At 38.4% G+C, this 26,323-nt stretch overlaps 1 protein-coding gene across 4 annotated transcripts in view; it reads left to right on the top strand.

The window, feature by feature from the left end:
• The window catches only part of arhgap9 (Rho GTPase activating protein 9), a 43,186-nt gene that overhangs the window by 52 nt on the left and 16,811 nt on the right, over window positions 1–26,323 (top strand). For 3 of the 4 annotated variants that reach the window (XM_028576662.1, XM_028576661.1, XM_028576660.1), the window contains exons 1-7: window positions 1–182; window positions 13,095–13,435; window positions 14,410–14,608; window positions 14,755–15,143; window positions 18,343–18,594; window positions 20,142–20,231; window positions 24,353–24,418. The exon at window positions 1–182 is cut by the window's left edge and continues 52 nt beyond it. In XM_028576662.1, coding sequence (XP_028432463.1) covers window positions 13,214–13,435; window positions 14,410–14,608; window positions 14,755–15,143; window positions 18,343–18,594; window positions 20,142–20,231; window positions 24,353–24,418 — 1,218 coding nt within the window. In that variant the 5' untranslated portion in view covers window positions 1–182; window positions 13,095–13,213. The remainder of the gene's footprint in view (window positions 183–13,094; window positions 13,436–14,409; window positions 14,609–14,754; window positions 15,144–18,342; window positions 18,595–20,141; window positions 20,232–24,352; window positions 24,419–26,323) is intronic. The other variant, XM_028576663.1, reaches the window with a different exon arrangement.

Genomic DNA, 26,323 nt, shown 5'->3' with positions numbered 1-26,323 from the left:
TCCAACGGACAACTTATTGTCAATGACTGTAATTTGCTAAAGTGCACGGCGGAGTGTTTCTCTGTGCTTCCGTTTACCAAAGTAATGTGAAGTTATCAATGTTTTTATTCCTTCCACGAGAAAAGGCGCAACTCTTGCTGTCACTCAAAAACTCAATTGAGCTGTCAACACGTCGCTACAAGGTGAGTGATGTTGTGTCCCTCAATGCAAAGATGAGATTTATGCTAAATTGTTCGGGCGGACATGTTTTCTGCTGGGAAATATCACATCACTGCAGGAAATGTTTCCTGCAAGATACAGCGCTTCTGTTACTCACTCACCATCGGTATTTTATTCTACTGTGGTATTAGTGCAACTATATAACTCAACTATGGTTTTGGATTTCAAAAGTATTCATTAGACAAATACACTGATATATGATGTAAATTAATTTAAGTTAATACTAGTCACGCTGTTAAATCACAGTATTTTATCACGTACCACATCTAACTACATGAAAACTAATAACTAATAACTCATTCAGAAGCAACTCTATCAGTAATACCATTGTAACGACGTATGGCTTTAATGATCTTTTTACGTAATTATCACCAATCTGTACATGTATAAGGAAGTTGTTTGCGCTTTGTTTATAAACATTGTTTGAGTTGAATCATGTTAAAGATGATTTAATCCTAGATTCAGTGGATAAAATATCACTAATGCTTCCATCTATTGTAAGGTTTGTGCTAAAAGTTGTAGACTAGTGCTGCAACTCTATTTAGCAACATAGGTCCTGCCTCCACAAATAGGTCATACATTTAGCAATGACTAAATAGCAGGCCTACTTTTTCCAAAACAAGATATTTTCCACATCATGGTGTCAAAACACATGTAGCCTTTACTGTCACAACTGCTACTCTACTGAGGCACTGCACGAGAGCCAAGGGTAACAACACTTATACAGGCCCAACATGCCCTTAAAACACTTTAAAGTTCTCATGTTATGCTCATTTTCAGGTTCATAATTGTATTTAGAGGTTGTACCTGAATAGGGTTACATGGTTTAATTTTCAAAAAACACCATATTTTTTGTTGTACTGCACATTGCTGCAGCTCCTCTTTTCACCCTGTGTGTTGAGCTCTCTGTTTTAGCTACAGAGTGAGACATCTCACTTCTGTTCCATCTTTGTTGGGAGTCACACATGCTCAGTAGGCTACCTAGGTCAGCACTACAAGCCAGTCAGAAGCAGAGTATGAGGGAGTGCCATGCTAGCAGCTAGGCGAGCATTATAACGTGTTACAAAGTGATGCACATTCGTCCCGGAAGTAAAGGCTGGACTACAATAGAGCTGTTTGGAGCAGTTTGTGAACATTGTTTTCTGTTGGAGATGGTAAGTCCCTTTGGGGTGGACTTTGGGCTTTTTCACTTTGGGAACCTATAACGTGCACAAAAATATATACAACACAGTAAAGAAAAGGGAAAAAGCCAAAAAGCATAATATGAGCACTTTAACGTCCAGCAGTTTCTTGTGGAAAAACTTTTTAGAGTTTCCTGTTCAGCTCCTCCCCATATATATACACAATTGTTTGGCATCTAATGCACTTTCCTTGATTATTGATATTATATTTTTATGTATATGTAAGTCCTTCAGAGGATAATGGATTCTCATGTATTCCATCACTACAATGGTGCTGCCTGCCTCCATAACCTCATTTTGGTAATCTCCATTCCCAGTCATTAAATGTCACAATGATAAGAATGGCTAATCTCTCAACACTATATATGACAGACCTCCTGTCATGCAGAAATATTTGCATACTACTGCAAGCGGGCTTTAGCCCTTACATGTTTCTCAGAAAGTGCATGGACGGGTTAACCACACGGTGTGATGAGAACAGTTTGACGCATTGCATTTTTGCTGTTTCATAATCTTTCTTAAATCCATGCAAAGCAGGAGATTTGCTCCCCTTTTCGCCAGCTTGTGACGACACAGGCTTGGAAGATTATTCTCCAGTTGCAACTTTTGCTGATTAAAAGTGCCCTGTACCATGTGCAGTATTAGCAGGAGGGTTCCAAGTTCGCAGTAATTGCTAGTGTGCTTCACAGACTCTTGTGGATGCAGTGTGAAAGACAGATTGAGAGACGGAAGCCTATTAAATCCTGGCATGTTGCTAGTCAGATTATACTGCTGCTTTGGGATATTTGAGCAAGTTTGTGGTCTGTCTGGTGTGAGATGTGTATCTGCTTGCATGCATGCTATCAGCTGTGGAGCACAATGACACCGTAGCAGATCAGAATGTGCATCAAAACCTCATGTGATTAACTGCTTTGTACTGTACAGACCAGGCGACTGACCCAACCCAATTGTGTCTCCACTGTACATGCAGTTTTGGGATGTAAGGTCCTTCAAAATAGATCTAAACTCTCAAATATGACAGATGGATGTTTTTTTTTGGTATCCATGTACTGGTTTGTCTCTTCAGATCGCATTGGTCTGTTGAAAGTACTGTAGTTGTGATTAACGTGTCGTTATTCTCAACTTTTCGGTCTCGCTAGTGTTTCTCAACCTTTTCTACCCTATGACCCCATATATATGTCACAAAAGAATTCTCATGACCCAAAGTTGTCATGTGGCCTACTAGCATGCAAGGAGCAGCCTCAGACATATTATATAAAGAGTATGGTATTAAATATATTCACTTTTCATTTATATATCAAAAATATCAGTATGTACATTAACCTAGCTGAAACTAATAGAGTCTAGATCATGTCAGTTCATGAAGTTTATAATGTTCAGTTTGTGTTCTTTGTGGTCATTTTGGACGCTGCAGATTTTAGTGCCTAAACCTGATCTCCTTTTTACTCACTATACTGTATTGTCTATATGAAAGCATCTTACCATGTCACAACTACTGTACAGTATAGTATTTCCACCTACACTCACATCTGTGCTCTGTTTTAATCCAGTTTAATCCTGCATTTACTTTTAGTATCTGTGCAATGATTAGTGCTTTCACTAGCTTGTACAATTTAAAGGTACAGCACTATAAACATCACCCCAGGAATTAAGAAGACGATAAATATTATTGTCATACAGACCCTAAGATACCACATTTGATAACCGGCCACGCTGTTTCACATAGCTTAGGTTAAGCTTGCGTCAGATCTGAAACGATTAGTCCATCATATGATTAATCGATCGACAGAAAAGTAGGTGGCAAATATTTTGATAATCAATTAATCATTTCACTAATTTGTTAAGCAAAATCATTAAAAAAGACATGCTACACATTCTTGGGTTTTAGCTTCTCAAATGGGTGGATTTGCTGCTTTTCTTTATCATAACCTATATCATTGTAAGATGGATATTTTGGGGTTTTGGCCTTTTTGTCAGACGAATCAAGACATTTTGAAGATGCTACTTTTGTCTCTCTTGGTCCAATTAATCCAATAATCAAGAAAATATTAAGCAGAATAATCAATAATGTCCAGTGAATTTGTTTACATTTTATTTTATTTATTATTTTTTGGGCTTTTTTGACAGCTAGGTGAGAAAAGGGGGAAGACATGCAGGAAATTGTCACATCTTGGATTCGAACCCTGGACCTCTGTGTTGACGCATAAACCTTTCAGTACACGTGCTCTACCCACTGAGCCAACCCGGCCACATGTGTCCAGTGAATTTAAAACAAAAATGGAAGCAAAGTTGTTCTCAGAAAAACAATTGCACCAAATACTTGAATTAATAGACCTAAAGGCACAATGGGAAAACTCTCCTCCAATATCTGATACATCCAAACCCCGTTATTGTTATTTATGTAATGTCCCTTACTGAACAAATTACCCCTTTCACCCTGTGAAGGCATTAAAGCTGTGCCTGTGTGTGTGCCTCTTCTGTGTAGTGTTTGCCTTGGGAGGTTTAGCGCTCTTCCTTGTGCCCCAACAGTATCGTGCTCACTTCAGCTGCACAGGGCTAAAAGTGGGTCTTTGACTTGCCTGATAGCTTTTGACAGCTCACTCTCATCCCCGGTGGATCAATGGAGCTCAGCGCTCTTCATTAGAAACATCAACGTACCGCACATTCCCACAGGCTCAGCAACTACCCACCAGACCAGTCAGAGACTAAAGCTTTATTTTTTTTATTCTCCAGCAGAAACTTCTTAACTTCTGTCAGTGTGACTTTTTATTTTCTTCAATTGAAGAATATTGTGGGAAAATGTTGAAAAAGGCCTAGCTTGTTTTTATTAATTGATACTTGATATATGGCTATTAGCAACAACTTTCTGGTCAACATGTTGGTCGAACCTCACCTTAAATGTAAATAAAAGATGATTTATTTATTTTGGTTTATATCACATAGAATAACAAATATTTGTAATACTTCTTATTCTGTTTGACTGCTGCAGATCAATGCACTGCAAAATCCATATCTTAGCAACTTCAGTTGTATATTCAGTCTTAAAATAGTTGTATTTTTTTGAGTAAGGCAGGAAATAATGAATCATTCCTATTAGTGCTGAAATGATAAGTTGATTGACAGAAAAAAAATTGGCAAATAGTGTGAAAATCACTAAATGTTGAAGTAATTTTTCAAGCAAATGCCAAACACTCATCGACTCCAACTTCTCAACATTTGATGCTTTTCTGTGGTTATAGAATTGTAAATTGAATATCTTTAGTTTTAACACCATTAATTGGCAAAACAAGCAATATGGACTGTGAAATGTTGCATGTTGCTGATGGAAAGTAGTTATTTTAACTAATTCTGGCATATTTACATGGTGTTTTTATACAACAATGTTCATAAATATGCATGGTCCCTATCAAATAAACCAATAAAATAAAAATAAAAAATCTTAATGATTTTGTTTTTGTCTAAACAATTAATCAGCTATTTGAAAAAGTAATTGATGGATTAATGTATAGAACTAAAATACTTGTTAATTGCAACCTAAATTCCTGTGCTGTAATATTAAATACATTCATGAAGATAATCTTGGAAAGCAATTTATAGATTTATACCTCATACTATTTCAAAAGTAAAATCATTAGGTGACATATTTTATTCTGTATTTCCTCATAAGTAATAAAAGCTGCTTATTAAAATAAGAAGCATTTTCCATAAGCTTATTTCTCTTGCATGAAATAAGCTTATTTTTCTTGAACTATGCATTTAATAGCAGCATATTTTTCACTTTCCATTTTTGTAAGCTAATTAAAACTGTAATGCTTGAATTATTTCAAGAGTTTAAAATGCCCCTTGAGCAATCCTGGACTGCTTTGCCTAACTGGCAAACACTGGTCTGTCTGGTTGTTGTTTTTATTCAAATTGGGGAAATGAAAACTTGAATATTTTACAAGTGCATTTGCTGAAGAAGTTTGCTATGTGTCGATGCAGGCTGCAGGGTTCATTGTAAACACAAGTGTTGCGTCAGCAAACGTTTGAAATGATGGCATCACACATATGAAATGTTGTTATGTGCAACAAGAAACTAATAGCACACTACTGGGGACGCTGGAGATGGTAGTTGGTCACAGAGGTTGTTGTCATGATGATAGTAGAGAGAGCATGAGCCAATGGCTGCTTTACTGTCTGCTTTTTGATTGGCTCTCTGACAATTTACACAGCTAATCACTGAAGGAATCCAGCCCACCTGTTTAGTCACACACACACAAACACACACACACACACACACACACACACACACACACACACACACACACAGAAACACATTCATACACACGTTCACACAGGCACACTGGGAAAAGCAGTGTGTGTGTTTCAGTGTCTCTCTCTGGTCTAATCATCAATAATGCATGGCTTTGGGAGGATGAAAGGCTGTTTTGGCTTGAGGCATGTGTCTTATATGGAGAGAGAGACATCAGCACTAGTAGTTATAACTGTACATCCATAGACAAAGTGAATGCTACTTCACATGGCTGTCCTCAGAACTGCTTATCAGGCTCCGAGTTGACTGATCAGGCTAAACATTTAAAATAGTTAACAAGTTAATAACAGAAAACATTTTTTTTATGTCTTTTTTTTTGTTCTTTGTTGTCTGAATTGAGGATATAAGGATAGAGTGTGTTGTATTGTAAAGCCTTCTGAGACAAAGGCTTTGGAGGGGCTATATAGGCTATATAACGTCTTGAGTCATCAAAATGTCACTTTGTGTTCATTTATTCTATTTCAGGTGTAGTTTAGTCTTATAACTCATGGTTTGGTTTAGCATTGATTTTAGGAAAGTTTCAAGGCACATCTTTGCTTAATCCAAGATATACTGCTGTGTTACAACTCCTTTTACACATATTGTGCGATGTGGATACATATGCAATGCTTTACCTCACACATCCTTACCTGACTTTAAGTGGGGGCTCAAAACAGACAATGCTTGTTTGCATGTGAATCAATAGAGATCATGCACAGACAGCTGTAAGGAACTCACAGCAGCTGTTTGGCTGACACAGATATTAAATCAGCAGTCCTGTTAGCTTTAAGTGTTGCACTTGTGGTGATTAAAATTACTGAACAGTGTGTATCACGTGGAGCAACTTCTCTCTCATTTTCCTGCGAACCCTTTGGTTATAGACATTCATATGTAAATACAGTACTGTCTACGTATGTGTGTGTTTGCTATGTGTATACGGAAGTGGGAGCGCACCCTTTGAAGTTCCTCATTCACTCTATACTCCTCTTCCCCATGTCTCATCTCCCTTTGAAGACCATGTAGCCATGATTAATAAAGTTGCCCTCTTTCCACTTCAAACGTATGGAATGAATATGGATATGATATGACACCAAACTTTCAACCGTCACTTTTCACTCCACTCCCATGCTGCTGTGTGGTGAAGTTTGATCGGCCCTGCAATCTCTGTGGGAGCTAAACTTGTCATTCAGTGACTTGTCTTTGAGTTGAGGACATGAGCTATTTGGAGTAGTTATGGCATTGCTTTTCAAGAATGATATCGAGCTGCAGGGGAACATTGCGGCTTCCTTCTCATTTTATTAATAAAGGTTGTGGTACTGTCCTTTTCTGGCATCATCACAGGTGCTCTGTGTCCTTAGCTAGCTTTGTAAAGGCTTTCAAAACATCATCTGCTTGTTTCATTCCCCAACAATATCATTTATGAGATAGTCATTTGCATTCATCGCCACTCTCTCAGAGTGTCCTCCGGTCTCAGGGTATTTTCAAGGGTGTCATTAAAAAATTATCTTAAGGTGGTTTTGCACGCATGCCTTAGCCCATAAACTACATATTAGTAACACCATATGATTCTTCTACCTTCCTCAGATCTCAACGTGTCCTTGAACTTGCCAACAAATAAGGATGCTCGCAACTGTGGCACAATGTGATGATAATGCACCTTCAAAGAAATACCTAGCAGGTGATTGGATGAACCATCTGTCTATCACGTCTGTCATAGTTGTTTTGAAGGAACGGTCACGGTCGTCACACACACATGAGCCATGCCTGTAGCTGCAAGTACGTTCCTCACAGTACGCTGATTGGTGATTGGTTCGGACACAAACGCATTACTTGAAGCCTCATAAAAATGGAATATCATGTGATGTCATGATATCTCTAGACTCCAGCTGCAGTGCCAAGAGTTCATCTGCTAAGGGGGAAACGTTTAAAAGTTTCTCTGTGCAGCCTTGAAACATTCAGCACACAAACACTGAAAATTGATTATTCTGTGAGACATCTTGTTAGGTTAAACTTTTGAAATGAACAATTAACAACATTTTTAATGACAGAGAAGGAAAACATGTAATTTTAAGATTTTTTAAACAGGCTAATCAAAATTTGTGTGTGTGTGTTTACAACCAAATTATTATTCAAAAGCAGATATTTTCATATATATAAAACATGTCTGGAGGGTAACGTTTATGTTCACTGTGATAAATTATCAATCTCCAGCGAGCTTTAACTGGATTTTAGGAACCAAGGTAGGAACAGCAGAAAGCCATTATTGCCCGTTGGAAAGTAAATCTAAAAATGTATGTATGGTTTGAATAATAGTTGACTAAAACATGCAAAACCACCAGAAGGGCCTATAATCCCTAAAGTATTTAATCTAGTGGCTTTTCAGGATTGTAGATTTGACTGAAAATGTAAAATGTTGGTGCATCCCATCCTTTGTAACTTACCATTCTATCTAGTAGGTGAAAATACCCCCCCTTTAAAACTAGTAGAAGTAGTAAACAAATGCTGCTAACATCCATTTGGTGGATGTGCTAACTGTGTGGTGTATCTGTGATTTCAGTGGCACTGTTGACCAGCCAGCTCTATGTATGGATTGACAGCTCAATCAATGAACTGGGCTGCTGCTTGCTTTTGTTTGGTCGGCACACAGGACCTCTCTCGCTCTGTTTCTCACTCTTGCTAATATGTTCCTCTTTTTGAAGTTCAAACATGGTTTATTTGCATGAATGGGTAATAGCCAGCTGACTCTCTCTGTCACTTCCTCAGTTTTATCTCTCAAGCAAAATGCTGGCTAAATGGGGAAGGTAGGGGTTCAATGAGTGGAGGCAGGATAATTTTGCTGCATTAGATTAAGTGTGTGTGTGTGTGTTCTCTAATCTTTGTCACGCCAGGCAGCAATTACTCTTTATATTGGGCTTGAGAGAAGTTGATTTTCCAATGGTTTTGTTTTTAAGGTTTATCAATGGGGTTGCATGCATGGATTTGACTGCAGAGTGAGCTAGTGACCTTGTTGACTAGAAACTATCTCACTTCAGGACCATGGTGAGTATCTGTGTGTGTGTGTGTGTGTGTGTGTGTGTGTGTGTGTGTGTGTGTGTGTGTGTGTGTGTGTGTGTGACTTGCATGCACACACAGTCTGAGTTGGAGTGAAATACCTCAAGCAAAGGCAGACAGACATATTACATGAGGTTCTCTCTCTCTCCAAGTTTTTCTCCTCAGTCTTTTTTTGCTCTTATTTCATTCAATTCCTATTTTTCATCATTCCTTCCCTCTATGTTTTCTCCTCCATCTCTATATTTGTGTTGTTAACACCACAACATAAGCCCTGTGCCTTCAGCCCCTGGCACAAATGATCATTGCCTCTCCCCAGCCATGGCGAGGTGCCTGTGTCTGTCCCTGACACCATATGGGCCTCTCTGTATGTTTGGGTGTATGATGCCAGTGCCCTCTCCACTGCCATCTGACCTCCAAATGGAAACACAGTCTGACCTCATTTTTCCTAATCCTAATTTGTTTTAGTCCAAATTTGTTCTTAAATTTTTTTTTTTCATCTTCAATGTTGATGAATACGGGTTTTGCCATTTGTGGTAAAATAATGCCAGCATTTTTATCCGTCTTTAGTCAAATAGCCATTTAGGTTATAAATCAGACACAAGAACAATAAATAAAATCTTGAGTCATGGAATGAGAAAGGACTACACCATTTCTGACTTATAGTATCCTGTCTCCCTTCAGCAAGCAGTCTGAGCCATTGCTCTTGGGAGCATTGTTGAAGCGCCTGAACTCTGAATAATACAACCAGGGACTTTAACCCTGCTTAACAGCCTAATTTACACATGACACAATAAAGGCTCCTGTGTCTATGTAGGACATTTGTTCCTGTGCTGGTGAATAAATTGAGGATACCCAGCAAATGTGTCTAACTTCAGCCCTAACTCAACAAATATTAGGTTAGATAAAGTTAAATAAACCCCCACAGTAGCTTGTTATCATTCGTTGGTTCTGTGTTTTGAGCAATGAACAGGAAAAGACAAACAGGTGTGCAAGCAATATCAGAAGTGCTCTTCCTGTCTGTGCGGGGAGAAGAACTCATGATAAAAATCATGGACAGGTTGTATGAATTGGCACTGCTGTGTGCTGTTTTGTCCTTTCTTTAATCCCAGGCCCTGATGTAACTCTTTCCTGCACATCTAAATAGTAAATTACACATTACTGAAGCCATTGTAAACAACAGAATTGTTAACCCAAAAACAACTACCACTCTCTGCTTCAAGGCTCAGCTTGGTAGTAATTATTTCTACTCTCAGAGCTGCACAACAGTCAGATGGGGCAACAGGGCAACTCAGCATCACTTATGTATTTAAGCACAACAGACTCTATTGGCTGTCAACACTTATAGGCTGTAACTAAACTGCCTGAGATGTTTAACGTCAGAAAAACAAATGGCAAGATAGAGAGGATATGACCCAAACTGTGGTTGAACTTTGATGTGTCTGTGCAGTTTCCTGTTTGCTTGCTCGCCTTGTACCTCTGACTTTTGCCTCTGTCCCTCCTGAGTTCAACTGCAATTTTTTGTTGAAGCACCAACATTATAATTAAAATTCAGCTAATCAATAGAAAAATATTTTAGCACTTTGTTTTTTCATTTTCTCTAGAACAAAGTCTCAGTGGCATTTATTTAGATCAGATTACACTTTGAAATTTCTCTTGCATCACAAGCATTCTCTATTTCACATAAACAGAAAAAACACGTGAATAAATTAAAGAACAATACAATATTACAAACATAGACAGTTGCAGTTTATTCCGTTTCCTTCCTTTACATTTAGTGTCTGACATACACAAGTACATGTTATATACACCTCAAAGCACCAAGTGAAGACAGTGAGGAGGGGCATTTCCAAAAATGAAGAAGAGGCTTCCTGCACACCAGAAGACTCAGCTGTGGACCTACTTAAAAGTTCTTCATTTATTTACATGTTTTGCAGGTGTAGGATCCAGCAGCACAACATATTTGCAGTTGTGACATTGGTGCCTAATAGCTAGACTTGTCACTTTTGAAAAAATAAATAACATTCTGCTTCTTACACATCAAATGTTTTGATTCTACAGCCTCACTTTGTCTGGTATGACCAGTAGTTTACTGTATGGTGGCTAATGTTAGCAAACCTTAATTAGATATTGCTGCATAACTTAGCTTTTTGACTCTTCTCTACTAGTAAAACAGTTATCCTACTACCTTTACTCAACAAAATATACATCGATCACAAGCTTCACATATATTATTATAAGTACATTACACACAATCTGACTTCTTAATAAATTGCAATAAATACTCTTCTTTGCACCTGATTCTCTCATTGATTATGGGGCATGGTTGTTTTTTTACCTTATTGGATATTTGTCCTACATATTTGTGTAATATAAATACAGTACATACATATTTACATTTTTTTGACAAAGACACACATGTGGATGTGCCAAATGTTTGATGTACACGTTTATTCATTTATGTGTTGCAGCTACCTCACAACCTAAGCCAGTCGTATCCACTTGTGTAATGTGGTGAAGAGACCTCAGCAGATGTCAGTCTAGTCTACCCTATTTGCATATTCCCAATGTGAAGCGGTATTTGATCTGATTCATTACATTTTGATGACGTGCCTTGGAAATGCCCCCCTGTGCCAGTGTTAGCTAGTAGCTAGCCAGGCAGTGCTTCAGCCCATATGCTGGTATTGAGGGATTTCACTGTAATTCTCTGTAGAGATTCATTCCTGTGCTTTAATAACAGTGGGATTATCAAGGTTCAGCCAGCTAACCCTGCTCTCCCTTCCATCAGTTTCACATGGCTCACAGCTCCATCCAGCTTCATCCATTCCTCCATGTCTCAGTTTCTCTATTTTGTTAATTTTTCCATCTAGTCATCCTGACTATCTGCTCTGTTTGCACTTGGTATATACCTCAGGCATGCAGACTATTCTTCTTTAGTTCATCTTGTCTATCTACAATTCGTAATTCATCTCTGCCCCCTTTATCCTTATTAATAAACCAATAAACATGAATTGTCTATATTCATTTTCTGGAATCTCTCTTGTTTGCTGCCCCTCTTGTCACCCAGGGTGGGGTGTGTGTGTGTGGCTATGTGTCTGGCAGAAAGTTATATGGGTTCTTATGTAAGCGGGTCTTGGCTGGGTAGAGCAGGGGTTTAGCTTGGGGATGCTGGCTCAGGTGGAGAGACAGAGACAGATGCTATTTTAGGTATACTGCGCTCCTTACAACCTCCAAACGCATGAGTTATTCACACACACGTGTCTCTTAGTTCTACCAGGATGAAAGGACAATAGAAAGTGGTGGTGTGCATATATCTGCAGTGACATTTTATCCTCATGTCTGTCAAGTACATTAAAATTGGAAGTGGAAAAAAAGTATTTATTAATTTGCAAATATTGTCAATAGCAGTCAGTTACTTCTGTCTACTTTTAAGACGTTAATCACTTAACCTATTTTTCAGTCTGTATAAACTTAAGAGTCATATATCAAGCCAAAATACCAGCTTCACGCATTACAGTATCTTAAATTTGAGGATTTGCTGCTTTTTTGATATTATTGACAATGTAATGTATTTTGATTTTTAATTCATAGACTAAATAATGAATCAATTGATAAAAAAAATTAAGAGGTTAATTAATTATTAAAAGAATTGTTGCAGCCCTACTTCCGTCACATTAGAGTATTTTAGTCTCAGATGTATATTTTGAAAGGACTCTTGCTTACAGTATTGCTTTTAGAGCCTGGTACAAAGGGGTCAGTCATTATATAGTTAAAACACAGTGGTTACAGCTTTACAGCTTTCCACAAACAGGGTTGATTTATTTATTTTTTGTTATTTGCAAATAGAGCTGCAACTGAAAATGATTAATTGTTTAAAGCATTTATTGGCTTTGTGGTAGAGAGTTAGCGTTGGATGAGGAGATAAATACTACTTTCATATCTGGCTTAGCTTAGTTTAGCTGACTGTGGCTCTGAGCAGATTCTGGGAAACCAGCAGAAACTCCAGGGAGTTTTACACTTAGCTTTTTGTGCAGATTAAACAGACACATGTTAATTATTGAGCATTAGAGGACAGAGCCGGGCTAGCTGTTTCCTCCTGTTTCCAGTCTTTGCGCTAAGCTAACCAGCTGCTGGCTGTAGCTTTAATTTAACGGGGCAGATAGGAGAGTGATTTCAATCTTCTCATCTAACTTTTCACCAGAAAGTAAATGAGCTTGAAATTGTTTGGTTTATAATGCCAGAAAATAGTGAAAGCTGCCCAACACAATTTAATGTCTCCAAATGTCTTGTTTTGTCTAATTAACAGTCTAAAAGCTCTTTCTCTGTACCTCTTGGTCCATTTTTGCTGTTTTTAGAGCATGGCTCTGGCCTGGCTCCAGTCTCACCTGCCCTGTGCTAACCCAACCAGTATCACCAGCATCAACCATCAGCACACTTCCAGAAAAGCTTGCTAAACAGGACTTTGTGGAAAGCCATGCTGTCTGGGACTTGGCTGCGTTCTGTGGGGCACCAGCAGCCTGCTGCAGCGCCTGTTGTGACCCCAAGAAGCATGACAGTGTGTGGGGTCCCAAGCGGCACAGTGGTCCTTGAGGCCCAGTATGACTACAACTACCGTGGTGCGGATGGACGGCAGGTCTGCATCAGGGAGGGTGAGCGGTTTATTCTCCTGAAAAAGACCAACACTGACTGGTGGCAGGTGAGAAAAAAAGTTCATCTATAGTTTGTCTTGTTTCGGTGGAACAAAAGATTTAGAAAAACACGGACATAGCATCTACTGCGTTGGACTGTAGGTTTCTGAATGGAGGTTTCAAAGTTTGAATTTGGAATAAAGAACAATGCTGACAATATTCAGTATTTTTCTTATTGTCAACAAACTCCATGAAAAGACCAAAACCAACAATGTGATTCATCTCTCAATACTTTCTGACATACCTACCCTGTTTGTGGCTTTCAGCAGCCCCAAGCCCATTTGTTCTTACTGAAAACATAAATCTTTCTAATCACCAACATACACTTTCATTTTTACAAAAAGCTAAATAAGTTCCAAAAATAGCTGGGCACTGTAGTTTTTAGTCAAATGTTACTCAAACAGGAATAAATAGTGCATTTGTTGTGGCCTATTTCCAGCCGTGGATTTAGTGCTCTTAGTATTTACGGAAGTAGTACTGTGTGATCGACTTAAAATAAACTGCAGTGTGTATGTTCATTATAATATATGGATAATTATTATTTTTTTTTTATCAAACATTTGATTGTATACCATAATTCAAATTGAGAAATTAGTTACATTTGGATTACAATCAGATCTTTGTCAGGTCAAAATTATTGTTACTCTTTTCATCCATGCTGTTTTCCAACGGCCTTGTGATGTGTGTAATTACACTCTATCCAAAATCAAAGACAAATATCCATCATGTCATAGTTTAAATCATAAAATCACCACAAACAAACGCATTAGAAAACGAGACATTGAGACCATAAAGTCCTGTGTGAAAAAAAACTATGTAAGTTATGGGTTTTTGTCATTGCATCTGTTCGATGTCACAGGAATTGTAGCGTAACACATTTACGCAAAGCGTTCAGGCCTCAGCTGTGTTGGTTGACGCTCTGTTGAACTAAGTGGATTTATGTGGGAGAAAATAGCAAAAGCATCTGTTTGTTCTTTGACAGGTGCGGAGGATTGGGGCTGCCAGTAAAACAAAGCCACTGTATGTTCCTGCCACGTATGTGACAGAGGTGCCCATTGCACCAATGCCCTCGCCACAGCGCCTGGTCGGGTCTGCCTCGCTGAACTCCAACCGCAGGATACTGCCAAGGGTGTCACTCTCTCCCAGCCCAAAAGAGACAACCTATAGTGAACAGCGTCAAGGTAAAGTGTAAGAGGAAGAGTGTGTTTTTCAGTTGAATTCTGTATTATAAGAGTAAAAAAATAACACAAACTTGTGTGTTGATGTTTTTCTTGAGTATAGAAGGAAATATGTTCCTTAATGATCTGATTTTACCTTCCTTCCTCAGTGAACAAACCCATGTTCCGCTCCATGGAAAACCTCAACTCCAACAGTGCCTTTCAGGGGCTGGACAACAAAACCGGTACAGGTGGAGGCCGCTTCCCCACCCTGCCCCTCTGGTCTGGCTTCACCTTTACCCCCAACTCTCCCACATCCCCGTCAGGACACCTCATGGTCCCTGGGTCCCCCACAGCTTCCACGGCACCACCCAACCCCAGGCTGGTCCCCATGATCACTCGGAGCCAGAGCTCCAGCAACCTACCTGAAAACCTGATGGAGAACCCATATGATGAGGTGGGCGGCAGCTTCAGCAGCCGTGTTAACCACAGGATGCCCAAGAAGTCTTGTAGCCAGTGGGACATGGTGGGAGCCTCCTGCAAGAAGAACCACCTGCAGGTACGAAGAGGCAATGCCTACAAACCTCTAACAGATGTTACTGAAACATCTGGTTCACACAGCAGAGCCACACTGGAGCGTAAAGGGGAATTACTGCATGTATTTGTAACCCTGGTTGTTATTCTCATTATATTTGTCCATTTTGACTCCATATGGACTACTGTCTTTCTTAACTTCAGCTGGTGTTTTAGATTATTTATGTAAAATGTATGTATTTTGGAAAGCTGCAGGATGCTCGCATGTCTTTTCTCTACAATTGTATTCAAGCCGAAATTCAAAAATTCCCAAATCTTTACAAAAAATGTGGTGAGTAAAAGTTATAAGTCACAGTGATCAATAGTCATATTGGACATAAATATGAGAATAACACCTAAATTGACAAATACCAGTTTCCATACATATAAACTTAAATAGGTTTAATGTTTGAGTAAACCTTTGGCCCAGTGGTGTTTTATCCATATACACATTCCACATTCATGTCTAGCAGTCGGTAGTAGTCATGTCAAGTGTTTATTTAATTTATTCAATAAAACTGTTTCTGATTTTAGTTACAACAGCAAAGTAAAAAAAATATATATATATATATATATATATATATATATTAATCTCATTGACATATCTTGTGTAACGATACATTGATCTGGATTGCTATATCGATTCAATCCTCAAAGATCCAATTTTATTGATACAAAGTGAAAATATCGATACATATCGTTATCTTTAAAGTGCTCATATTATGCTTTTTGGCTTTTTCCCTTTCCTTTATTGTGTTATATATCTTTTTTGTGCATGTTATAGGTTTCCAAAGTGAAAAAGCCCAAAGTCCACCCCAAAGTGACTTACATCTCCAACAGAAAACACTGTTCACAAACTGCTCCAAACTGCTCTATTAGTCCAGCCTTTACTTCCGTGACAAACGTGCGTCACTTTGTAACCCCTGTACATTCCAATGAGAGTGCTCAAAAGCGCATAAAGAAATCATGGAGCTTGGATCTTCCGTGTTGACTGGCCCATGATGTCACGATGGACATGTGCACTAGCAACAGTTTGCTTGTTAACAGTTATCAAAGTTTTACATGTTTAAGGGGATGGATATTTTCACCTGACATCCATCGGTTACTCATTGGAAAATGTAAAAAGGCAAAACCACTGTATCAACAGCATATTTAACTGTTACTCCTCTGATCCTAATTAGTATGAAGAACAGAACAAAAACTCTATTAGATTTTTCTGGTGTTTAGGAAAGTGTGGGATTAGATTAATTTTGATTTCCTCTCATTGGCAAAATCTCTAATCTGATGGATTAACAGGTCATAACACCAAAACCAATACACCAGCTGGTAGTTTTTAGCCCTGTGAGGGTATAATTTAAGAGACAAAAAAAAAAGGTTTTGAGATACTTTTCATACTTTTCAATCTGAGAAGCGTTTTCAGGTGGAAACAAATAATTCTACAACTACTGAAAAACTGATTAAAATAAACCTTGTGAGATCCCACCAGAAGACTGATAGCAGAGGTTGTCTTTGATTTACGTCTGTACTTGACCTCAATAATCCTCCTAGAGCAGCAATCAAGTTAGCATTGTGGTGACGTCGGAGCTTCCCTGTATTACATCAGAGGGTATTACACAAGGAATTGTTGTAGAGAGAAATACTAAAGGTTATCTGTCTTTCAGCTGAGGGAAGCTCCCACAGCCGAGTTTTGCTTCCACTGAACCGTGCTTGCACCAGAGACTTCCGACTTTGGATAGCTGTGATCTCAGTGGAAATGACAGTGCTCTTTTTTCATCTTGATCTCTCTCTCTCTCTCTCTCTCTCTCTCTCTCTCTCTCTCTCTCTCTCTCTCTCGCTCTCCCTTTTTTGTTCGCCTTTAATACCAGTTAGCAGGATAATTGCTGCCACTGTTTTTCATTCAAAAAACTATCTCACTATTCATTTTGTCAGCCATTTTTTTAAGTGCTGCCACACTGATGATGAATTTCAATGAGATTTAATCTTAGTCTTACATGGGGCAAAATCCAATTTGGATTTGAAGAGATAATACTAACTGATTGACTGACCTTTTTTTAAAGGTTGTTTTTATGGCACTTTTGCCTTAATTTGTCAGTACACTACATGGCCAATTGTATGTAGATACCTGAGCATTATCCCCATGAGTAATGGTCATCTCATACCACAACAATGGGCACTAATATGCTGCTACAATTACCTCTGATAATGTTTTCCACAAATTTCTGGAACCTGGCTGCAGGGATTTGCCGTCTTTTAGCAGTAGTGAGGTCGGCCACTGATTTTGGGAGATAAAGCCTGGCTCCCACTCAGATTTATCCTGAAGGTGTTGCATGGTGTTGTCCAGACTCTGTGTAGGTTAGTTAAACCTCACTTTGTGCAAAGGGTACACTTTTTATTACCATGCTTGTTAATCTTAAGATACTTGTCTTCAGCCAATCAAGGCCAGTATTGTGTAGGTTTGACATTTTCCAATAGAAGACAATCAGCTTTTCTCTGGAAACCCATCATTGGATTTTTCCAAAGTTATAATTTAAAATGACTGAATGTAAAAGTGCTTTGCATATCATATTCTTAATTTGCCCATTTGACTCTGTTGAGAAACACTTGGTTTTGATCTTACCACTGAGGAAAACAGTAGAAAACTGTGAGACAGAAAGCTCCAGGTGAGTTCAAGACCCAGTGCTGCCCCCTGGAGTAAAATACAATACATACACACACATGCATCACTACACACCATGTTCCCTCAGTCTGAAACAATGTGTTATGTAACAGGGATCAAACAGCTAGCCAGTCAATCAGTTATATTTGTCTCAGCTATATTTCGTGGAAAGATGATCTTCCACGCCTATCTTTTCAATTAATTTGATTGGATTTGTAGATGTCCTCTCTTGTAGCTGTTGCATTAGTCCTCTCAATCTGGGTGAGCACATGCCTTTCTATAAATCTTAATCCAAAATCTGACGGGTTATTCCATAGTAAGAGGCGGTGGGATTTATTTTTTTCTCTTTGTTGTTTTTGTCTCTTTCTTACACACTGAGAACTGAAGTTTGTTTATAGTCAGTAACACATACACCATCCTGCTACTCTAAGTACTCATTAGTGCACCAAATGTGTATTATTCCGCAGCTGAAAATAGTCTCTGCCTCTCTTTCTATCTCCTTTCCCTCTTTACTCTTTCTGCCTGCAAGGTCCCAGCAGAGTCCTATATGTTCCAGCTGTCCTGGAAGGACTCCCCTCTATACACTGAAGTGCAGCCAGAGAAACGCCTGTCGCTCACAGAGCCCCCTAACCCTGCCCCAGGTCAGCAGCCTCTTCGGGTCATAGACCTGTGGGAGCAGTACTCTGACCTGCCCACAGGGAGATACTACTACGTCAACAGCATCACCAAGGAGAGGTCCTGGAAACCCCCTCGCCGGGCCCGTGGACACACACCCAACAAGGTAAGGCACCCAACACAGCTGGTGTTCATTCACTGTTTTTTACTCCACCTTAATCCATGTTTTCTTTTTTGTCTTTCACTAAAATTGCATTACATTTAAAAAAGGAAGGCATTCTCAGGGCTGGATGAAATCTTTCTTTCTCAAAGGAGGGGATAGAAAACGGTCAGGGTGTTGAATAAAAGAGTCTGTATCAGCACTAAAAGGGACATTTTTAGTCAAAGAATGTCCTAAGACTTCAAAGAGACACCATGACTCGCATATTTTTATTATATATTATATTTTATTAGAGTTAGATGATCCCGCTTTTATACCTGTCTGTTAAATATACAGCTATAGCGAGGAGACAGTTATCTAAACTTATCATAAAGACTGGAAAAAGCGTGTTGGCTTTGTCCAAGGTAACCCAAACCATCCACCAGCACCTCTAAAGCTCACTGACACATATATCTAATTTGTATAATCTATGCAAAAACCGAAAAAGTAAAAGCGATACATATACAGATACAGATAGCTTTATTTATCCCCGAAGGGCAATTCAATGTCTACAGTCCCCCTGAAACATACAGTACAGGCAAAAAGTTTGGACACACCTTCTCATTCAATGTGTTTCTTTATTTTCATGACTTTACATTGTAGATTCTCACTGAAGGCATCAAAACTATGAATGAACACATATGGAATTATGTACTTAACAAAAAAGTGTGAAATAACTGAAAACATGTCTTATATTTTAGATTCCTCAAAGTAGCCACCCTTTGCTTTTTTTGATAACTCTGCAAACCCTTGGTGTTCTCTCAATGAGCTTCATGAGGTAGTCACCTGAAATGGTTTTCACTTCAGGTGTGCTTTGTCAGGGTTAATAAGTGGAAGTTTTTCCCTTATTAATAAAAAAGCAAAGGGTGGCTACTTTGAAGAATCTAAAATATAAGACATGTTTTCAGTTATTTCACACTTTTTTGTTAAGTACATAATTCCATATGTGTTCATTCATAGTTTTGATGCCTTCAGTGAGAATCTACAATGTAAATAGTCATGAAAATAAAAAGGAAACGCATTGAATGAGAAGGTGTGTCCAAACCTTTGGCCTGTACTGTATGTACACATGCATACTGCCAGTCATCAATGACAGAGGGAGCACAATAAAAAGGCATATGGGAAAGTGCGAGATCCAGAAGTATACGACAAGAAAATATAATATTAGCTAATACTTCCTAAGCTGTACAGGCAGTACAGTAGCAGACATATATGAAGTTTTGATCTTCTCATTATATTCTCCACAAGAAGGCCAATAAGCATACAGCGGGATATAGCGCGAAATTCCACAGAAGCAGTTTTGAGTACTTTGCTTGGTGTCTGTCTGTCTCTCTGTCTGCAGCCAGATTTGGTCACCACGATAGCATCCCAACCCTGAAAGATATCATTAAACTTTACAGGTGTGTAGTTGAGTTAAAAATGAAAGCCCAGTTGGAAGATGGATGTGGTCCCATCATGGGTGCTGGAAGTCTCTGCCGAAGATGGTCTCTAGTTTATTTCTGTTTCTCTGGCAGGCCGGTCCATTACAACCTCAGACGTTACCCAGAGAAACCAGCCATCTGTCACTACCACTTCCTGAAGCTGGCAATGGAACAATGCACAGGGTAAGACTACTGTACTTCTTGAGAAGTGGTCAAATTCAGCCTACCTGGTGACATTTTGTGTGATTTACCACCTAGATTCTGAATTAAATTACCTACATTGGCAATTGGAACACCTGTAACGCTGGTAATCACAGGATATTTTTTGCGATGTTTTCTTTGACAAAATGAATAACAGCAGTTACACTTGCATACCGATGACACTTGACTTAATTCGGAAAACTCTTGCTCTGCTACTTGCTCTGCTACTGTTTTTTCCACCCTCACCTGTAACTAACTACAGACAGTAACAAGTCTGCATCCAACAAAAGCATCTTCTTTAACTTTCCAGTGTATTCTGTTTTCTTTGTTCTTTCTTTTGTGCTTTATCTCGGCACAGTCAAGCACTTTGAATCACATGTGTTGTTTTTAAAGTGCCATATAAATAAGTTGATTTCAGTTGGGTTCTTTAATGATCCTTGTCACAAGGAAGTATGCGCTGATGAGGTGGTGAGAAATGTGTGCCAAGTCAGTGATTAGTCATGGTTGGTTTAGGTTTTCTTTTAACATCATTCATTTGGTTCTTCAGAACTGTCAAGAGGCTTATATATTCTTAACTTATTGCTCTGTCCTGCCATGTAAATATTTGTTAATAGTATTAAGTAATCATTACTATGTAACATTTCTTAAATGCAAACAGCTGTGATTTGGCAGCTGTAAACACTGCTGATCAAACAAACTACACAGTGAGATGACAACAAACACACCTTCTGCCCATTTTCATACACATGTATGTACAATTCAGGTTTCCAGACTTGAACTGTGTTCCAGATTAACGCAGGGAGAAATGCTGAGCTGGGCAAAATTAAAATGGGGGCTACATCTTTCTATTTGCCCCATCGTTTACTTACCGACTCACTGCCTTAATTATTTATACAGTACAGGCCAAAAGTTTGGACACACCTTCTCATTCAATGTGTTTCTTTATTTTCATGACTATTTACATTGTAGATTCTCACTGAAGGCATCAAAACTATGAATGAACACATATGGAATTATGTACTTAACAAAAAAGTGTGAAATAACTGAAAACATGTCTTATATTTTAGATTCCTCAAAGTAGCCTCCCTTTGCTTTTTTTGATAACACTGCAAACCCTTGGTGTTCTCTCAATGAGCTTCATGAGGTAGTCACCTGAAATGGTTTTCACTTCACAGGTGTGCTTTGTCAGGGTTAATAAGTGGAAGTTTTTCCCTTATTAATAAAAAAGCAAAGGGTGGCTACTTTGAAGAATCTAAAATATAAGACATGCTTTCAGTTATTTCACACTTTTTTGTTAAGTACATAATTCCATATGTGTTCATTCATAGTTTTGATGCCTTCAGTGAGAATCTACAATGTAAATAGTCATGAAAATAAAAAGGAAACGCATTGAATGAGAAGGTGTGTCCAAACTTTTGTCCTGTACTGTATATATATATATATATATATATATATATATATATATATATATATATATATATATTTATTAACTTCCCTCTTTGACACACACACTTCCTCTCAAATTGTGTTTCTGTTGGGCTAATCCCTGCAGGGAATAACAAGGTAATGCCACTTGATCTGATGTGCGATCCTTTAGGGCCACACAGAGAGAGACAGAGGAGTCTTTTAAATCCAAAACATTACAAAACATTGCTAAATTTAAACCGCTCACTGAAACTTCTCATCAACGTTAAACCCCTCCCTGACCTCAGAGATGCTGTCGTAGTCAAACTTGCACTGTTTCATTCATTTCACCCTTGTTTCTAAACGTGATGTTACAAGAGAGGATTTCTAAGCTCTGACTGAGGAAGTACATCTGTTGTTTAAAGTGTAAGGGTTTTAGGAATGTATGCAACAGCCATCGGTGAATTAATTTAACCTGAATCAATGATGACATCTACCTAAAGCGATGCAAGATGCATGATCCAGATTGTCAGAGATAAGCATTTTGCATCTCAAGGTTGCCTCAATGTTGCGTCAGTGTTTCAGATTTAATGTTGCTCATCAAAAATAATACCCACATGATCAAAGCAGTGATTCCCCATCAAGTCTGTTTGAGATGCTTTCTGTCGACCTATATGTGTCATTTTTTATTCTGTGTTACATATATTAAACATTAACTTCACCAATGATATATAATGCATCCTGCATGTCACACAAGTGATTGACCCAGGTGTTTAAAACTGGGTGACCCATATCACTTGTTAGCACACAGCGTTCTCTGGTCTAGATTTTTTTTTTTTTTTTTTTTTTTTTTTTACATTTTAACCCTTGCCATGTTGACTCCTACTGTCTCTGACTAACTGACTCCTTTTGTTCTTGAACTGCTGGTCAGACAAAACAAGACATTTGGGAAATAGTGAGGACATTTTTCACAGTTTTATAGACCAAACGACTAATCAATCAATTGTTGAGATAATCTGCAGATGAATCACTAATGAAAATAAATGTCAGACAGATATAGTTACTTACCTACTTATTTTGAAGATTCAGAATTAATACATAACATATCATCACTTTAAAAAACATGATGAGCTCAAGTACCTCTTTATCAACACCAACAATCATGTTCCAGATGTGTTCTTTTTAATATGTAGAAATATTTAAAACTATACATTATATAAAAGTAGATATTGTTACAATAATTACAATACATGTAGTGATCCTGGAATTGTAGATTTTTAGGCTTGGTCTCTTTTTTCAGTAGGATTGGTCGAATTTGTTTTTACAACTACTATTTAGGAGGAACGAAGCTGGATGTTTTTATGCATTAGCCATAACTTTTAGTCATGTATTTTAACTTCTCTTCTCACTTGCTCATGAGTTTCCACACACTCTCAACAGCAGCAAGCGTTATTAAAGTGTTAACGCTGACTCATGTTGGTGGGAGGGTGTCTTATGGAGTAGTAGCCGGTAGTTTTTTTGTTATTGTAACATTAAATATAGTAAAGATCACACAATTTGTAATCCTACTTGTGTGCATTTTATTTCCTCTTAAATACATATATGTGGACATTTTTTTAAGTTTGTTTTTACCAAATCATAATTTATATTTTTGTCAAATTAGCTGAACTACTATTATCTTTCCACATACTTGAACTTAAAAACAAAACCTGTGACAGTTAATGTGGCAATGTTTGTTTCTGGTGTGATTATTCTGAGTTGTTGTACAAGAGAGTGATTGTACTGGCTGATAAAGGCAGCTTCCCTCTAGAATGGGGAAGTAGATGCACGCTGAGACAGGAGGGACGGATGAATGATTTTTACACTTTGACATTCAAACGGAAAAATCCTAGATGAAACGAGGACTCAAACTTGACAGCAAAAAAAGCTCTCAGAAACAAGAGTTGTCCTGGATTGTATAACTGGGTGATCAGTGATTATGAGCGCCTATGCTGTAAGTTCATTTTAATTTCTTACACAATATAATAAACCTAGGTGTGTTGTTGTTTTCATGTCATTATTGCTGTGGAATTCCCGACAGAACATGTAAAATGTACTGCTTGTTAAAGTGAGCTGAATTGGTTTCATGTGGTTGTTATGCTAATATAGCTCATTTGGCTTTTCATTGTCAGATGTGTTGCGACTGACTTTGTCATTCTCACAACGAGCTCATTCAACTGTATTTATGAGGACGTGTGGGATCCATTTCAACAACTAAAAATCTGCATGCCTGATTCAAACAAGTACTATGCAGTTTGTGTTTCAGTCTTACTAAGCAACGGCAGCAACTGCCTCTCATTAACTTCAGTTGTATATGGGCACGAGTGTGTGTGTGTGTGTGTGTGTGTGTGTCTTTGTGTGAACTTTTGTGCTGTGGTGGTATATCTAGGAGCATTTTTAGCTGGCAGGATGTGAGAGGAGTAGTTTCAGTGTTTGTGTGAGCGTTAGCCCGGTCTTCACGACTTATCTTTACTGAAAACATTTGTCAGCATCCTGTTTTTACATGTAGGTGTAAAATGTACCCACATTTTTATTATTTGGGATCAAATTTATTTTGTTCCACAAATGGGGACAAGTCTAGTTTTCACAAAAACTGACAATCAAATAGAAGTAATAGTGATTTATGTGTCCTGTCTCTTTGTCTTTCTCATTCGCTCTAGTTGACACCTGATTTCAACTTCGAGAGCCACCAGAGGAGAACTGACGGTGGCTGGCAGATGAAACAGGTGAAACTCTTCTCTACCTGCCACACTCTTTCATCGCCAGAGGGCTAATGATTTTCCCCTTGACTCTCACCTTGTCAAAAAACACCTGTCAAAGAGTAAAGTAAAAGATAAGCGCACTTTACTAGTTTTACATATTCTCACAACACAACAGGATGCATTTTCTTAAAGCTACATTGTGTGAGAATTTCTCCCATCTAGCGGTGAAATTGTATATGACTACCAACTGAATATTACTTTCTAGGCGACTCCGTTACATGTCCTAGAGAATAGGTGTGATCATTTTCAACAGGCTTTCAAATCTGCCGGCAGTTGCAAATAATCTTCTCCCCCTCCTTTGCATTCGTCACGGTGTTACACAAGTGCAAAAGCGCAAAATGCAGAGGTATGTCCATCTTTGGCTAATGTATTTTAAAGATGGAGGTGCAAAATGGTGGACATCATTTGAGCGACTCGCTCCTATGTATTCTGAATGATTCTGAATTGCAGATTCTACGCGTACGAGAATACTTTGATTAGTTGGTGGAATGAGCACATTTGTGAAAGAACAAAGTGTTTTTTGCTAAGAATCAACTCAAAAAATTACACAATGTAGGTTTAACAAAACGGGACATCATGCAGCTCTGGTGGTGTAGTCTGCCACCTTGACTTTGTCACTGCACATTAAGAAAAAATCCTGCAACATGTTATGTTTGCACATCTACCACCAGAAGCATTAACTGTATGTCTGTACATAAGTATCTATAGATAACATATACTTCCTATTCTTCTTTTAAAAGCTGAAAAGTCTTTCTTTGTTATTCTTGTTGCATATCTGACTGGGAGGGTAATCCTAAGTGTTTTATGAACGCTTAAAGGGCTTTTGATGGAGGGTATTTTCCTCATGAAAATCAATGAACTCGAGTTGTTAGATTTGCAAAAACTGCATCTCCACTGTATTACTGTAGAATACATTAATGTAATGCCAGCTATGCTCTTTAGATTCTCAGAGATCAGCATTTATGCATATTAAGGTGGTGAAATAGCAACTCATGGTGTAAAAAGAAAGGCTGTTACCCAAGCAGTTCTTAATGCAACATGTTGCATCACAGTGGGGTGTGGGTGTGCTTGGTTTAAAGCCCTTTTAAAGGCCTCCTCTTTGCAAAGTAGCAGATTTGGCTCATAGTGCTAATCCCCCCTTGCATGAAAAGATGGCAAACATTAGGAGGGATATTTAGTCTGATTGTTGAAACTAGGTTACTGCGATTGGGAAAGGTACTTAATTATGGCTGCTGCTGCATGAAAAGTTGGAAGTTGTGGGAATTTGTATGCGACAATGCATACGTGTAGCTGTTCGTGCCTGGGATTGTATATATTTGGCTTGTAAAGTATAGATGCACATACATGCATCTGCCTCATTGCTCCTGCTGTAAAGTGAAGCAAAACAATTTGAACTTCTCAAGGAAACTGCAGTTTGTTCCCATTTGCCAGTTTTTAAAATTCTCAGGATATTCACTCATAATTATGGTATTTATTATTTCTCAGAGTGCCAGAATGCTTCACTTCATTTTAGCAGTTCATACATGTAAACTGACAATGCACTGCTGCTGCATGTTCGGTCTTCCCCAAAGAGGAATTATTTAAAATACTTGCAGCTTGATTCAGAATTGATCTGAAATGGCAGAAGGTTTCATAGTGGCTACCACTGTGTGATATCTACTGGGAGAATTGAGAGCAGACAAAGAAAAGAAACCCTGTTGAAGCTAATGCTGACGCAGTGTGAGGTGTGACATTTAGAACCACATAAGAATGATTTGCAAGCCAGCAACCAGTGTCCTGACTGTGGCCCTGTCTAATCTAATTATTTTAGAGCATTGATCGACTCGGCTGTCTATCAGTCAGAGAAACAAAGCAGTCATCAAATGAATC

The sequence above is a fragment of the Perca flavescens genome, chromosome 4, assembly GCF_004354835.1.
Source record: "Perca flavescens isolate YP-PL-M2 chromosome 4, PFLA_1.0, whole genome shotgun sequence".
Lineage (NCBI taxonomy): Eukaryota > Metazoa > Chordata > Actinopteri > Perciformes > Percidae > Perca > Perca flavescens.
Note: the sequence above shows the minus strand (reverse complement) of the source record. Positions and strands in the feature narration are given on the sequence as shown.